We start from the raw sequence: 13,008 nt of genomic DNA, 5'->3' as shown, positions 1-13,008 counted from the left end.
AAACTGGTCAGTCGCAGCCATGGCGCCATCAGTGACATGGTACCTTATGCCTTCTTTATGGAGCGTGCATTGCGTCGTGTCATTGATCAGGCTGTGGAGGAGCAGGAGCGGGAAGATGAGGAAGTCGCAATGCTGGATGAATTCCCAGGGGGGGCTACTCTATCTGAGACAAGTCAACAACAGGAGTCTGAAGAGGAGTCAGAGGAGGATGGTGCCGGGGCGGATGAGGAGGAGCAAGAAGAGCGTGCTTTAAACCTTTCTGTTGTGCGTGGATGGGGAGAGGAGAATGAAGAGGACGACATTATCCTGGATGATGAGCAGGAGCCAGGCCACCACACCGCTTCCACTTTAGTGCAAATGGGGGCCTTCATGCTCCAGTGTTTTAATAGGGACCCCCGTATAAAAAGCATAAGGGTCAAGGACCAGTACTGGGTGGCAACGTACTTAGACCCCCGGTACAAACACAAAATGGCGGAAATGTTACCGCCGTCGCAGAGGGCTGTCAGAATGCAGCACTTCCAGGCCTTGCTTCGAGAAATGCTGCATTCTGCTTTTGCGTGCGCTGGCAGAGGAGCAATTCCCACTCCCAGAGAAGGATTTGCGGGTACCAATCCAACAGCGCCTGCAAGAAGAGGCCGGTTTGAAGATGTGTTGGTGACTTCCGATATGAGGTCATTCTTTCAGCTGACCCATCGACAGGTGTCATCCGGATCCAGCATCAGGGAACGCCTAGACCGTCAGGTGTCCGACTACATTGGGTTAACGGCCGATGTGGACGCTCTGAGGAGTGATGAACCCCTGGACTACTGGGTGGGCAGGCTTGACCTCTGGCCAGAGCTTGCCCAATTTGCAATCGAACTGTTGGCTTGCCCCTCATCCAGTGTCCTGTCCGAAAGGACGTTCAGCACAGCAGGGGGGATCGTGACCGATAAGCGTACTCGCCTAGCTCACGACAGTGTTAACTACCTCATATTTATAAAAATGAATGAGGCATGGATCTCGGAGGAATTCAACACATGTGACCAGTAGACCATGTATATGTCTATAAACAATTTTTTTAATCAAGCACACAGACCTTCTTTCTTCATTTGGCTCACTTCCTTGTCCCAAAAAAGCACACCGTACTATATGCCCCTACCCTCCTCTTTGAAGAGGTTGAGCGGTGTCATATTTCTACTGGGGCTGCTTATGATATCCCTGTGCTGTGCTGACTTCCTCCTGGGGGTTCTTATTATGAGGGGATCACACCATCCCTGTGCTGTGCTGAGTTTCTCCTGGGCCTGCTTACTATGAGGGGATCACACCATCCCTGTGCTGTGCTGACTTCCTCCTGGGGGTTCTTATTATGAGGGGATCACACCATCCCTGTGCTGTGCTGAGTTTCTCCTGGGCCTGCTTACTATGAGGGGATCACACCATCCCTGTGCTGTGCTGACTTCCTCCTGGGGGTTCTTATTATGAGGGGATCACACCATCCCTGTGCTGTGCTGAGTTTCTCCTGGGCCTGCTTACTATGAGGGGATCACACCATCCCTGTGCTGTGCTGACTTCCTCCTGGGGGTTCTTATTATGAGGGGATCACACCATCCCTGTGCTGTGCTGAGTTTCTCCTGGGCCTGCTTACTATGAGGGGATCACACCATCCCTGTGCTGTGCTGACTTCCTCCTGGGGGTTCTTATTATGAGGGGATCACACCATCCCTGTGCTGTGCTGAGTTTCTCCTGGGCCTGCTTACTATGAGGGGATCGCACCATCCCTGTGCTGTGCTGACTTCCTCCTGGGGGTTCTTATTATGAGGGGATCACACCATCCCTGTGCTGTGCTGACTTCCTCCTGGGGGTTCTTATTATGAGGGGATCACACCATCCCTGTGCTGTGCTGACTTACTCCTGGGTCTGCTTACGGTGCTGCTGTCAGTGCTGTATATCACGGTGCTGGTGTGAGTGCTTAATGTCACGGTGCTGCTGTCAGTGCTGTATATCACGGTGCTGATGTCAGTGCTTAATGTCACGCTTCTGATGTCAGTACTCTCTATCACGGTGCTGCTGTCAGTGCTGTATATCACTGTGCTGATGTCAGTGCTTAATGTCACGCTTCTGATGTCAGTACTCTCTATCACGGTGCTGCTGTCAGTGCTGTATATCACTGTGCTGATGTCAGTGCTGTATGTCACGCTTCTGATGTCAGTGCCCTCTATCACGGTGCTGCTGTCAGTGCTGTATATCACGGTGCTGATGTCAGTGCTTAATGTCACGCTTCTGATATCAGTACTCTCTACTACGGTGCTGCTGTCAGTGCTGTATATCACTGTGCTGGTGTTAATGCTTTATGTCACGCTTCTGATGTCAGTACTCTCTATCACGGTGCTGCTGTCAGTGCTGTATATCACGGTGCTGATGTCAGTGCTTAATGTCACGCTTCTGATGTCAGTACTCTCTATCACGGTGCTGCTGTCAGTGCTGTATGTCGCGCTGCTGATGTCAGTGCTCTCTATCACGGTGCTGCTGTCAGTGCTGTATATCACTGTGCTGATGTCAGTGCTGTATGTCACGCTTCTGATGTCAGTGCCCTCTATCACGGTGCTGCTGTCAGTGTTGTATATCACGGTGCTGATGTCAGTGCTTAAAATGGAAGTAAACCCTTCCAAACAACTTTGACCTACAGGTAAGCCTAGATTAAGGCTTACCTGTAGGTCCAAGTAATATCTCCTAAACCTATATGGTTTAGGAGATATTTGCCCGAAAATGGGCACCGCTGTCTACGGCGCATGCGCCGTAGACAGCGGCGCGCAGGCGCACTAAATGCGGCAAGTCCAAGAATGGATTTGCCAAATTTGTCTACTCCCGTGCGCATGCGCGGGAGTGACGTCATCGCGGCTCCGGCGAATGGCAGCGTCGGAGCTCCGAGACGCGACTCCCGTGCGCATGCGCGGGAGTGACGTCATCGCGGCTTCTCCGCTGTCATTCGTCGGAGCTGCGAGAGACGCCACAACCAAGATGGATGCGGCGGACTACAGGTGACAGCGGCGACTTCGCTGGCTCCTGTGTCAGGTAAGTGACACATAATGAGCTACTATGCGATGCATAGTAGTCCATTATGCTTTACCTTTGCAGGGAAAAAAAGAGGAAGTAAACCCATCAGGGTTTACTTCCTCTTTAATGTCACGCTTCTGATGTCAGTACTCTCTACCACGGTGCTGCTGTCAGTGCTGTATATCACTGTGCTGGTGTTAATGCTTTATGTCACGCTTCTGATGTCAGTACTCTCTATCACGGTGCTGCTGTCAGTGCTGTATATCACGGTGCTGATGTCAGTGCTTAATGTCACGCTTCTGATGTCAGTACTCTCTATCACGGTGTTGCTGTCAGTGCTGTATGTCACGCTGCTGATGTCAGTGCTCTCTATCACGGTGCTGCTGTCAGTGCTGTATATCACGGTGCTGATGTCAGTGCTTAATGTCACGCTTCTGATGTCAGTGCTCTCTATCACGGTGTTGCTGTCAATGCTGTATGTCACGGTGCTGGTGTTAATGCTTAATGTCACGCTTCTGATGTCAGTACTCTCTATCACGGTGCTGCTGTCAGTGCTGTATATCACTGTGCTGATGTCAGTGCTGTATATCACTGTGCTGATGTCAGTGCTTAATGTCACGCTTCTGATGTCAGTACTCTCTATCACGGTGTTGCTGTCAATGCTGTATGTCACGGTGCTGGTGTTAATGCTTAATGTCACGCTTCTGATGTCAGTACTCTCTATCACGGTGCTGCTGTCAGTGCTGTATATCACTGTGCCGATGTCAGTGCTGTATGTCACGCTTCTGATGTCAGTGCCCTCTATCACGGTGTTGCTGTCAGTGCTGTATATCACGGTGCTGATGTCAGTGCTTAATGTCACGCTTCTGATGTCAGTACTCTCTATCACGGTGTTGCTGTCAGTGATGTATATCACGCTGCTGATGTCAGTGCTCTCTATCACGGTGCTGCTGTCAGTGCTGTATATCACGGTGCTGATGTCAGTGCTTAATGTCACGCTTCTGATGTCAGTACTCTCTATCACGGTGTTGCTGTCAATGCTGTATGTCACGGTGCTGGTGTTAATGCTTTATGTCACGCTGCTGATGTCAGTGCTCTCTATCACGATGCTGTTGTCAGATGCCTCTATCACGGTGCTGTTGTCAGATGCCTCTATCACGGTGCAGGTGTCATTGCTGTATGTGACGCTGCTGGTGATCATCTCCTGAACCCTCTTCTTTGCCTACCCTGGTCCCTGACCTTCCCTCTCTTCCATTGCCTTCATGCCCTCCACAGTCCTGAATTGTCAGAACAATTTCCCATATAAAAAAAGAATGCTTGTAGTTATCGATCCCAAATTCACCTCATACATGTATTATGTCATTGGCCAGGTGGTGGGACTATATTTTCCCTGCTAATAATTACCTTGTGGCTGCAAATTCGACCTAAAGGTTTGAAACGTTCGCCTCCCATTGAAGTCAATGGGGCCCGCGGCGAACGTTCGGTTTCGCGAACGGTCGGCCTCGTTCGCGGTCCGCGTTCGCGAAACGTCCCGTCGGAGGTTCGGGCCATCACTAGCTGTAGGTTGAAAAATTAAGGATAGCTAAGGACTTTTTTTTAAAATATTATTATTTATACAGTGCATTCAGAAAGTATTCACTTTTTCCACATTTTGTTAGGTTACAGCCTTATTTCAAAAATGTATTAAATTCATTATTTTCCTTAAAATTCTACAAACACTACCCTATAATGACAATGTGAAAGAAGTGTGTTTGAAATCTTTACACATTTAATAAAAAATAAAAAAGGAAAAAGCTCCCATGTACATAAGTATTCACAGCCTTTGCTCAATACTTTGGTGAAGCACCTTTGGCACCAATTACAACCTCAAGTCTTTTTGAGTATGATGCTACAAGCTTGGCACACCTATTTTCGGGCAGTTTCTCCCATTCTTCTTTGCAGGACCTCTCAAGCTCCATCACGTTGGATGGGGAGCGTCGGTGTACAGCCATTTTCAGATCTCTCCAAAGATGTTCAATCAGGTTCAAGTCTGGGCTCTGGCTGGGCCACTCAAGGACATTCACAGAGTTGTCCCGTAGCCACTCCTTTGTTATCTTGGCTTTGTGCTTAGGGTTATTGTTCTGTTGGAAGATGAACCTTCGCCCCAGTCTGAGGTCCAGAGCGCTCTGAAGCAGGTTTTCATCAAGGATGTCCTTGTACATTGCTGTATTCATCTTTCCCTCGATCCTGACTAGTCTCTCAGTTCCTGCCGCTGAAAAACATCCCCACAGCATGATGCTGCCACCGCCATGCTTCACTGTAGGGATGGTATTGGCCAGGTGATGAGCAGTGTTTGGTTTCCTCCAGATACGACGCTTGCCATTCAGGCCAAAGAGTTACATTTTTGTTTCATCAGACCAAATCATTTTGTTTCTCATGGCCTGAGAGTCGTTCAGGTGCCTTTTGGCAAACTCCAGGTGGGCTGTCATGTGCTTTTTACTGAGGAGTAGCTTCCGTTTGGCCACTCTACCATACAGGCCTGATTGGTAGAGTGCTGTAGAGATGGCTATTCTTCTGGAAGGTTCTCCTCTCTCCACAGAGAAACACTGGAGCCCTGTCAGAGAGATCATCAGGTTCTTGGTCACTTACCTGACTAAGGCCCTTCTCCCCCAATCGTCCAATTTGGCCAGCCAGCCCGCTCTAGGAAGAGTCCTGATGGTTCCAAACATTTTCCATTTACAGATGATAGAAGCCACTGTGCTCATTGGGACCTCCAATGCGGCAGAATTTTTTCTGTACCCTTTCCCAGATCGGTGCCTCCATACAATCCTGTCTCGGAGGTCTACAGACAATTCCATGGACTCCATGGCTTGGTTTGTGCTCTGACATGCACTGTTACATGTGGGACCTTCTATAGACAGGTGTGTGCCTTTCCAAATCATGTCCAATCAACTGAATTTACCACAGGTGAACTCCAATCAAGTTGTAGAAACATCTCAAGGATGATCAGTGGAAACAGGAGGTACCTGAACTCAATTTTGAGTGTCATGGCAAAGGCGGTGAATACTTATGTACATGGGATTTTTTCGTTTTGTATTTTTAATACCTTTGCAAAGATTTCAAAAAAACTTTTAGGTTGTCATTATGGGGTATTGTTTGTAGAATTTTGAGGAAAATATTGAATTTGATTCCATTTTGGAATAAGGCTGTAACATAACAAAATGTGGAAAAAGTGAAGCGCTGTGAATACTTTTTGGATGCACTGTATATCAGATTTTGGATTATTTTTAAACCTTATTTTTATATGTTTAGGTTTATTGGAGATGCCAGACCAGGATGACCGTGATGCCTTTAAAAAAGCCAAAACCTTGTACAAATCCTGTATGAATGAAAGTAAGTATGTGCATCATATAAGAGGGCTGATCTGATAAAGGTGGAGGGAACAAAATTGGGCAATTTCATGAAATATTCAATGAAACACTAGATTTTGTAGATTTACTCAAACTGGAACACTCAGAATCTGGTGCTGCTGTGCATGGTAGCCAATCAGCTTCTAACATCAGCTTGTTCAGTTAAGCTTTGACAATAAAACCTGGAAGCTGATTGGTTACTATGCTGTGCATTGCCGAAAAATTTGTTTGTTCGTTTCTTTTTTTTTTTTTCTTAAATTCATAAATTGGAAAATTTGTGAATTCGAAATTCGAAAATAAGAAAGAAAATAAGACATTTCTTAAGAGTAACAAACGAACTAATAATAACTAACTATTAAATTATTGGTATTGGGATTTCTTTTAAATTTGGCTGTTAGTGAATGTAACGAATACAAATTTATCCGAAGTTACGAATTATCCGAAATGACGAATACCGCATCTATACAAATGGAACTGAACAAATTAATAATAAATAATAATAATAAAAAGTTTTTATTATATTATCGTCATTTATTATTATTAATTCATTACATTACATTCGTTTAGATACGGCATTTGTTATTTCGGATAATTCGTAACTTTGGATAAATTTGTATTCGTTACATTCACTAACAGCCTAATTTTAAAGGCAATCCCAATACCAATAATTTAATAGTTAGTTATAGTTAAGTTATTATTATTTAGTTATTATTAAAGATTTTCTAATTTACAAATTTTCTAATTTACAAATTTTCTAATTTACGAATTTTTGAATTTTCTAATTTATGAATTTACAAATTTTCTAATTTACGAATTTTCTAATTTACGAATTTTTTAATTTATGAATTTTCTAATTTACGGATTTACAAATTTACAAATTTTCTAATTTACTAATTTTCTAATTTACTAATTTTTTAATTTACGAATTTATGAAACTTCTAATTTTCTAATTGACAAATTTCCTAATTTAGGAATTTACAAATTTACTAATTTTCTAATTTCCGAATTTTCCAATTTACGAATTTCCAAATTGTCGAATATTCAAATTTGTTAAATGGGTTTTCATTTATTCGGATATTTCTAAATTACCCAATTCATTCTAAAATGATTTCGGAACTAAACTAATTACATATGTCTAATAAAAACCATAAGACTGGATTTAAAGAATATAACATGTAAAATTAGATATTAACCGCTTGTCTTTCAAGCCAATTTTTCAAATTTTTGGTTATAAATGACTATAACTTCCCCAAAAAAGTTAATGTCTTCTGAAAGCAGAGACCCCGGAGAATAAAAAGTTGGTAGTTGCAATGCACACTATATTTGCATAGTTATTTATCAAATGCACATTTTCAAAAAATAATACACTAAAATGAATTTTATTGCGAATAAACACAACATTGTACCCAATTTTTGGATATTTTACTTTTAATAACTTTTTTCTTTTTTTAACTTTATTGCTATCACAAGGAGGGTAAAAAGCCCCCTATGTCAGGGGTAGGCAACCTGGGGCTCTCCAGCTGTTGTGGAAATATATTTCCCATGAGGCATTGCGAGGCTGGCAGTTACAATTTACTCCCAGAGGCATGATGGGACTTGTAGTTCTGCAACAGCTGGAGGGCCCCGGGTTAACTGCCCTTGCCCTATGTGATAGCATGGGGCAGGTGACAGGTCCTCTATATGGAAATATCAGTGGTCTATTAGACCTCCAATGTCTCCTCTGCCCTCCAATGCAGTTATTCAAGCACAGATCGTGCTTGAATAGCTGCATCCTTGGCTAGAAATGCTAGGAATGCCAACTGTGCCCCCGGAAGTGACATAATTCAAGTCGCTTCTGGGGGTCATTAGTCCCAGGAGGGATCAAAGGAAGACATTTTCCCCCGAGACTTCTTTTCATCACTTGGCAGGATGTTTCCAGCAGTCCGCAGAGGAACGGGAGAGCTCAGAGAACCCCCATGGGTGCTGTTGATGGGGGCAATGGCACACTTTGAGAGCCCTATCAAAGTGATCGCTGACTCCAAGGTGCCCAGTTATAAAGTGGTGGTATGACCTTATCAGGGACATTCCACTGCAAAAAAAAAAAAAAAAAAAAAAATTTCTAAAGCACAAAATGCGTTTAGTTCTTATCCTACCTTGGAGCCACGAACTTGAATATGAACAAAAAAAAAAGAAGGGAGAGAATGAGAGAGTGATCATGTGACCTGTCATGTGACCAGCCTCCCCTCCAAAAGCTGAGCATTCTCTGGAGCGCCATGTAGAAAGCACGGCAGGCTGCACAGCGATTTGTAAAAATGCAGGCACAGTGCCGAATGAACCCTGCAATGTCCACACTGGAGAGTGAATAGATGGCTATTCCTTTTCTGCCATAGACGTGCGCACAGGGTGCGCCAGGTGTGCCTAGGCACACCCTTATCACCCTATGCGGTGCAGATTTTCCCTGCTGCCTGGGCCCCCTAAGCCTCCCCTGGCAAGGCTGCCAGATTTCCAACTCTCCCGCCAACTGCTGCGGGGGATATTTCCAGATGGTGAGTGGGGAAGGCATGTAATTTACCTGGGCCAGACCCCTTCCTTTTCAGAATGAATGCAGTAAGTGGTCAGTACTGATCACTTACTGTTTGCATTCATTACTGAAGCATGGTAAACTGGGTTTACTAGGCTTCAGTTTGTAAAATCAACAGGAAGCCACTCAGCACAGATATTTGATTCGTTCACTGTCCAGTGCAGATGAGGCTGCAGCAAAAGGGACTGGGCGGATCTCTGTCCTCAGTCCCTTTATCTGTCTTAAAAGTGAGACATCAGGGCGTCTGTTCGGCCCCTGATATTTCACCAAAGTCCCCTCCCCCTCCAATGGGGCTCCTAAAAAGTTGTAAAAATAAACAAATAAAAATAATAATAAAAAAATAAAATTGTAGAAGAAAAAAAACCGACTGATACCATCCAGTGACCTACTAACACCATCCAGTGACCTACTGACACCATCCACTGACCTACTGACACCATCCAGTGACCTACTGACACCATCCAGTGACCTACTGACACCATCCACTGACCTACTGACACCATCCAGTGACCTACTGACACCATCCAGTGACCTACTGACACCATCCACTGACCTACTGACACCATCCACTGACCTACTGACACCATCCACTGCTCTACTGGCTGATACCATTAACTCTCCTTCTTTGCATTTATTTATAAGAGTGTGAGAGTGTGTCTGTGTGTGTATATACACTATATTGTCAAAAGTATTGGGACATCTTTACACACACATGAACTTTAATGGCATACCAGTCATAGTCCGTAGGGTTCAATATTGGGTTGGCCCACCCTTTGCAGCTGTAACAGCTTCAACTCTTCTGGGAAGGCCGTCCACAAGGTTTAGGAGTGTTGTTGGAACAGGAAGGGTCCATCCCCAAACTGTTCCCACAAAGTTGGGAGCATGAAATTGTCCAAAATGTCTTGGTATTCTGACGCCTTAAGAGTTCCTTGCACAAAGCAGAGTTCATAAAGACATGGATGAAGGAGTTTGGGGTGGAGGAACTTGACTGGCCTGCACCCGATAGAACACCCTTAGGATGAATTAGAGCGGAGACTGAGCCAGATCTTCTTGTCCAAAATCAGTGCCTGAGCTCACAAATGCTCTTCTGGAAGAATGGTCAAACATTCCCATAGACGTACTCCTAAACCTTGTGGACGGCCTTCCCAGAAGAGTTGAAGCTGTTATAGCTGCAAAGGGCGGGTCAACTCAATATTGAACCCTATGGACTAAGACTGGATTGTCATTAAAGTTAATGTGTGTGTAAAGGCAGTGTATAGTGTAGTAGTGTATATATATGTAGTGTGTGTGTGTGTGTATATATATATATATATATATATATATATATATATATATATATATTTCTTGTTCAACTATCCAATGGATGATCATGTCTCTATTGCCAAGGTTGTGAGTCAGAGTGAAGCACGTCAGAGGGGTATGTTTTGGAAAACTGGAGGAGATATCTCATGGTGCCTCCACTGTGCGTCAGCTGTCAGCTTAAAAAAAAAAAAGAATTCCTTGACCTGGCTTGAACTGTGACCTAATCAAAAACATTTTCATAGTTTCCGACTAAGCTGTTTGGATCTTCAATTATAACTAATTTACAATTCTGTCTTGGTTTGGAATGACATCAAAGCTGATTCTGGCCTTCAAATAAGATGAATTTTGCCATAATAATCAACACAATGTGTTTATGTTGGTCTTTGTCCACTTCTCTAAATTCAGCACTGACAGCGGTCCACGTTCAGTGGCATCACTAAGCTCTGCAACCTTGGCATCGTCTCGGGGTCTCTGGCCAAATGCCCAAGTCTCAGAGTTACAAATGCCATTCACACTCCTGTCAATCAACAACTTTGGTTATGGAGTTGTCTTTAAAGTGTACCTACCGTAAATCCTTAACATTGTTTTCCATTATGGATAGACAAAAAAAGGGTTAAGGCCGGTAGACACAACAGGAAGTGAGTGAAAAAGCTTGCCAAAGTGATGGAAAGCACGTATCCTTATTGGAAGATCATCTTCTTTGTTCCTGTTGTGGTAACGGCTCATATTAACCGATTAGAGGCTGCTGCCCCTCTCTACCGGTCCCTTCACTGGCTTCCACTAGCCCAACGTATAACATTCAAAATACTAACCACAGCATACAAAGCCATCCACAACTCTGCCCCCAGCTACATTGCCAAGCTCATCTTGAGATATCGTCCAAATCGTCCACTCCGCTCTTCCTAAGACCTCCTGCTCTCTTGCTCCCTCCTTGCCACCACCCATGCTCGCCTTAAGGACTTCTCAAGAGCCTCTCCTATCCTCTGGAATTCTATACTCTAGTATAGGGGTCTCCAAACTGTGGCCTGAGGGCCAGAGGTGGCCCTTTGCTAACCTTTATCTGGACCTTGGGGCTTTATTTGTCCCCCTGATACCAACAACGGAGCACTATTTCTTACACTAATTCCAATGATGGGATACTATTCCTGCTATTAATTAGGGGCACTGCTCCTCCTCCTATTGACCACCAATCCTGAGGCCATATTTATTCTCACTGATGCCGGGCCCGGTACATTTTCTGCCCCTGCTGGGCACAATCTGGCCCTCCTAAGGTCTGAAGGCCGATAAACTGGCCCTTCATTTGAAAAGTTTGGAGACCCCTGCCCTACTATGTCCGGTTAGCTCCTACCCTGTCTGCCTTTAGGGGAACCTTGAAAACTAATTTATTCAGGGAAGACAATCGCACCTCCACCCAAAAACTGTACTTGGTTCACCTCCATCAGATCATCCCCTGCAGCTATTACCTTTTGTATCACCTCCCCCCTCCTTTAGATTGTAAGCTCCATAAGCAGGGCCCTCTCATTTATTGATGTAAGCCTGTCAGATTTTTAACATGGGATTACTGCTTGCAGCTATAGCCATTGTGTTTTGCCTCCCAGGAGGGCTCCCTTCTTTTTGTCACAGTTTTTTGGAAAATTAAGAAATGTAAAAAAAAAAATTTTTTTTTCATTTTTGTTTTCCTTTTACATGCTGTCACCAGTACAATACAGCATCATCATATAACTGGGGTGGTGATGATCATTGACAGTATGTAAAAAAAAAAAAAATATATATATATATATATATAATTTTATTCAATTTTTTAAACTTTTTTTTTCTTTTCTATTACATTTTTCTTTTTTTAAGATTTTTTTTTTTTTTTACATACTCTGGGGAGAGTTCAGGATTTTCTTTGTTTCGCTTATAACAGTGATTGCTTATAACAGTGATAATAACTGTTATAAGCAATCCTTTTTTTATGAATGCCATCCATTCATCCAGCGTTTACTACTGTGAAGCTCTGATTGGCCCCAGCTATCACATGGTACACATTCACTATGATTGGCCCAGTCTATACCATGTGATCACTGTGAGCAATTACAGAGATCCACTCAATAGTACACAATGAATGGATATGAATGGAAGGCATTCATTGCGTACAATTGCCATGTGATTGGTCACAGCAATCACATGGTACCACCAGAGGCCCGGTACACTGATTTGTCATCGGCTGTGTACGGTGGGCACAGCAGGTAAAAGATCATGCTGCAGCACGGCCCGTGGGAAGCGATCCTGGGAGGACATCATATAACATCCACCCTGGGTTTAGTTCCACTTTAATAAAAGTCCAGAGTTTAACCACTTCAGCCCCGGAAGGATTTTCCCCCTGACCAGACTATTTTTGGCCTGCATCGCTTTAACTGACAATTGCGCGGTTGTGTGATGCTGTACCCAAACAAAGTTGACGTCCTTTTTTTCCCACAAATAGAGCTTTATTTTGGTGGTATTTGATCACCTCTGTGGTTTTTATTTTTTTGCGCTATAAACAAAAAAAGAGCGACAATTTTGAAAAAAAAAAACTCAATATTTTTCACTTTTTGCTATAATAAATATCCCCAAATTTAAATAAAAAAAACAAATGTTTTCCTTCGTTTAGGGCGATACGTATTCTGCTGCATATTTTTGTTAAAAAAAAAATCACAATAAGTGTAAATTGACTGGTTTGCGCAAAAGCTATAGTGTCTA

At 43.7% G+C, this 13,008-nt stretch overlaps 1 protein-coding gene across 3 annotated transcripts in view; it reads left to right on the top strand.

Moving 5' to 3' along the window:
* The window catches only part of MMEL1 (membrane metalloendopeptidase like 1), a 362,546-nt gene that overhangs the window by 221,575 nt on the left and 127,963 nt on the right, over positions 1-13,008 (top strand). For all 3 annotated transcript variants that reach the window (XR_013263284.1, XM_077458217.1, XM_077458215.1), the window contains exon 5: positions 6,325-6,405. Coding sequence is in view for 2 of the 3 variants with exons in the window: in XM_077458217.1 (XP_077314343.1) it covers positions 6,325-6,405 (81 nt within the window). In the remaining variant the exon portion in view is untranslated. The remainder of the gene's footprint in view (positions 1-6,324; positions 6,406-13,008) is intronic.

Source organism: Lithobates pipiens, unplaced genomic scaffold (genome assembly GCF_037356315.1).
Source record: "Lithobates pipiens isolate NorthernLeopardFrog02 unplaced genomic scaffold, aLitPip1_a1.2 Scaffold_27, whole genome shotgun sequence".
NCBI classification, from domain to species: domain Eukaryota; kingdom Metazoa; phylum Chordata; class Amphibia; order Anura; family Ranidae; genus Lithobates; species Lithobates pipiens.
Note: the sequence above shows the minus strand (reverse complement) of the source record. Positions and strands in the feature narration are given on the sequence as shown.